This window comes from Dendrobium catenatum, unplaced genomic scaffold (genome assembly GCF_001605985.2).
Source record: "Dendrobium catenatum unplaced genomic scaffold, ASM160598v2 fragScaff_scaffold_633, whole genome shotgun sequence".
Classification (NCBI taxonomy): domain Eukaryota; kingdom Viridiplantae; phylum Streptophyta; class Magnoliopsida; order Asparagales; family Orchidaceae; genus Dendrobium; species Dendrobium catenatum.
In genome coordinates this window covers 92763-94778 of record NW_021319095.1, presented here as the reverse complement: position 1 = coordinate 94778, position 2016 = coordinate 92763, and the positions used below count along the sequence as shown (strand labels likewise).

The following is a 2016-nucleotide window of genomic DNA, read 5'->3' as shown; positions in this document are numbered from 1 at the left end:
AATTCAGACTTTAAAATTACCACATTAAGAGGCTTCCTTAACCACTGCATAACAAGCTCCTTATTCTTGCCTCTACCGATGAGGTCATTTATAGGCAAGGATTATGTCTCACTTGCTTTATACAACTCACGTTGTTGCTCCTGCTTTTTGCATTCTAAAAGATGAAGAGCAATATCAGAGAGTCTAGAGAGTGCTTCTATCTCAGAGTATTCAGAGACCTGATTTTCTGCTGCAGAGCAGACGCTGCCTATAATAAGAAGTCCTATAAGAGGCATAGGTAGCACACGTGAAACCTGCAAGAGCTTCGATCTCCAAGGATCAAGATCATCTGGGAGTGAAGTTGATTGCACAAAAGCTTTTGTAGATTTTAAGGTCATATCCCTAGCAAATGTGAATAGACTTTCACCTTTCTCAAGCTGGAGCATTTTAAAGGTCTCAAAGTCAAGATCAGCATGTAACCAATTGTCAGCCTGATAATTGAGACAGTCCGATTGGAAGTCTAAGGCAAGAAGTCGGGCCATCTCCCTTTGGATAAATCCCAGAATACTGAAACTTCTGAAGCGTGAATCTTTGAGGCTTTTAGTTGATCCAGAGCTTCTATTTTCTAAGTTCTCTCTACTTGCCACCGTCTCATAAAGGACACAGTCATAGAGCTCAAGTCCCTTTTGTAGGTTATCAAAATACTCTTTGTCCGCAATGTGAATTGTTGAAACCAAATTCACCTGAAGAAAAGGACTAACCTCAGCTGGAACTTTAACAAGTTTTTGCACAACCTCCTCTAGCCCCTTCAAATTTGATTTGAATACTTTAGTGACATTTCGTCGAACAGTTTGGGAGCGTTGTGTTGAATCAACCTTGTCACTAGAATTTATACCAGGCATTTTCACACCTGCAATGAGAACGTCCTCAGTACAAACAATATAGTTGGCACTTAACTCAATCTCCCCATTTCCATGATCCACCAATTGTCGTTCAATTCGTTTGACAGCTTCAACCGCTAATTCCTCGAGGGCATTATTCTCACCATATCCATAACTACCTTCATTTGTTCCGCACACCAATGGCAACGGAACCGAGCGGGCGACGTGTGGACGGAGCTGATCGGGAGTGGCTACGGTGTCGTCTGAGTCGGAACAGGTGGCGACATTAGACTTAAGGCATGCTGTGAGGCCAACAAAATTTTCCTCTGTATGCTCCACTGTGATCATTCTATCCTGCTCTCCAAAACGTGTGGGATCGATATAGTTGGTTGGCGGCAATTCCTTGAGTTTTGCGATGATGGCAGGGTTCACTCCAGCCAGCAATTCTCTGGCAAGTTCTTCATCACTCTTCCCTACCCACTTATTGTTAGACCTCGTTAAGCTATATTGTACCAGAGATTACTTTAACATGATTTAGTTATAATCTATATATATTGTCACTGTACTCAGCCTAGGCATTCAAGAATAATATTTTCTTTATTTCACTCCTGCCTCTAGCTTTCTCTGTTCTCCTCTTCTTCTTCACCGAACTCTATCATGGTATCAAGAGCCTAACATGGGAGATCAAGAATCCTCTTCTAATCTCCCTCCCGCCTCCTCCACTCTTGCCGGCAACAATGCCGCCGATACTCTCATTCCAGCTCCTCTTAAATTTCTAATCTCTAATATCAAAAATCTCATTCCCCACCACCTCACTGTCGACAACTATGCGATTTGGCGGATTCAAGTCCTCCAACAAGTTGCTGCGAACAACTACGCCGGTCATCTCACCGGCGCCACTCCAAAGCCCCTCGACAGCACCTCACCAGATTATCAGATCTGGACCTTGGTGGACAACAATATCATTTCGGCCCTCTTCGCTACGATCTCGCCGTCGATTCTTCCCTATGTCATCACTGCCACCTCTGCGCAAGAAATCTGGACAATCTTGGAACGCCGCCTCCAACCTACAAGCCGCTCTCGAGTCATACAACTCAAGAACGAACTTCATCACATTCAGCTCAAGAATCTGTCTATGCAACAGTATCTCACACAA

The 2016-nt window shown here is 43.8% G+C and overlaps 1 protein-coding gene across 1 annotated transcript; it reads right to left on the bottom strand.

Moving 5' to 3' along the window:
• Positions 1-1519, bottom strand: LOC114579790. The gene is made up of 2 exons (XM_028695423.1): positions 1512-1519; positions 1-1362 (listed from the first exon to the last, which is right to left on the bottom strand). The coding sequence occupies exons 1-2, from the start codon at positions 1517-1519 to the stop codon at positions 102-104; spliced, it is 1269 nt and encodes a 422-aa protein (XP_028551256.1). The 3' UTR covers positions 1-101.
• Between the last annotated feature and the right edge of the window lie 497 nt (positions 1520-2016).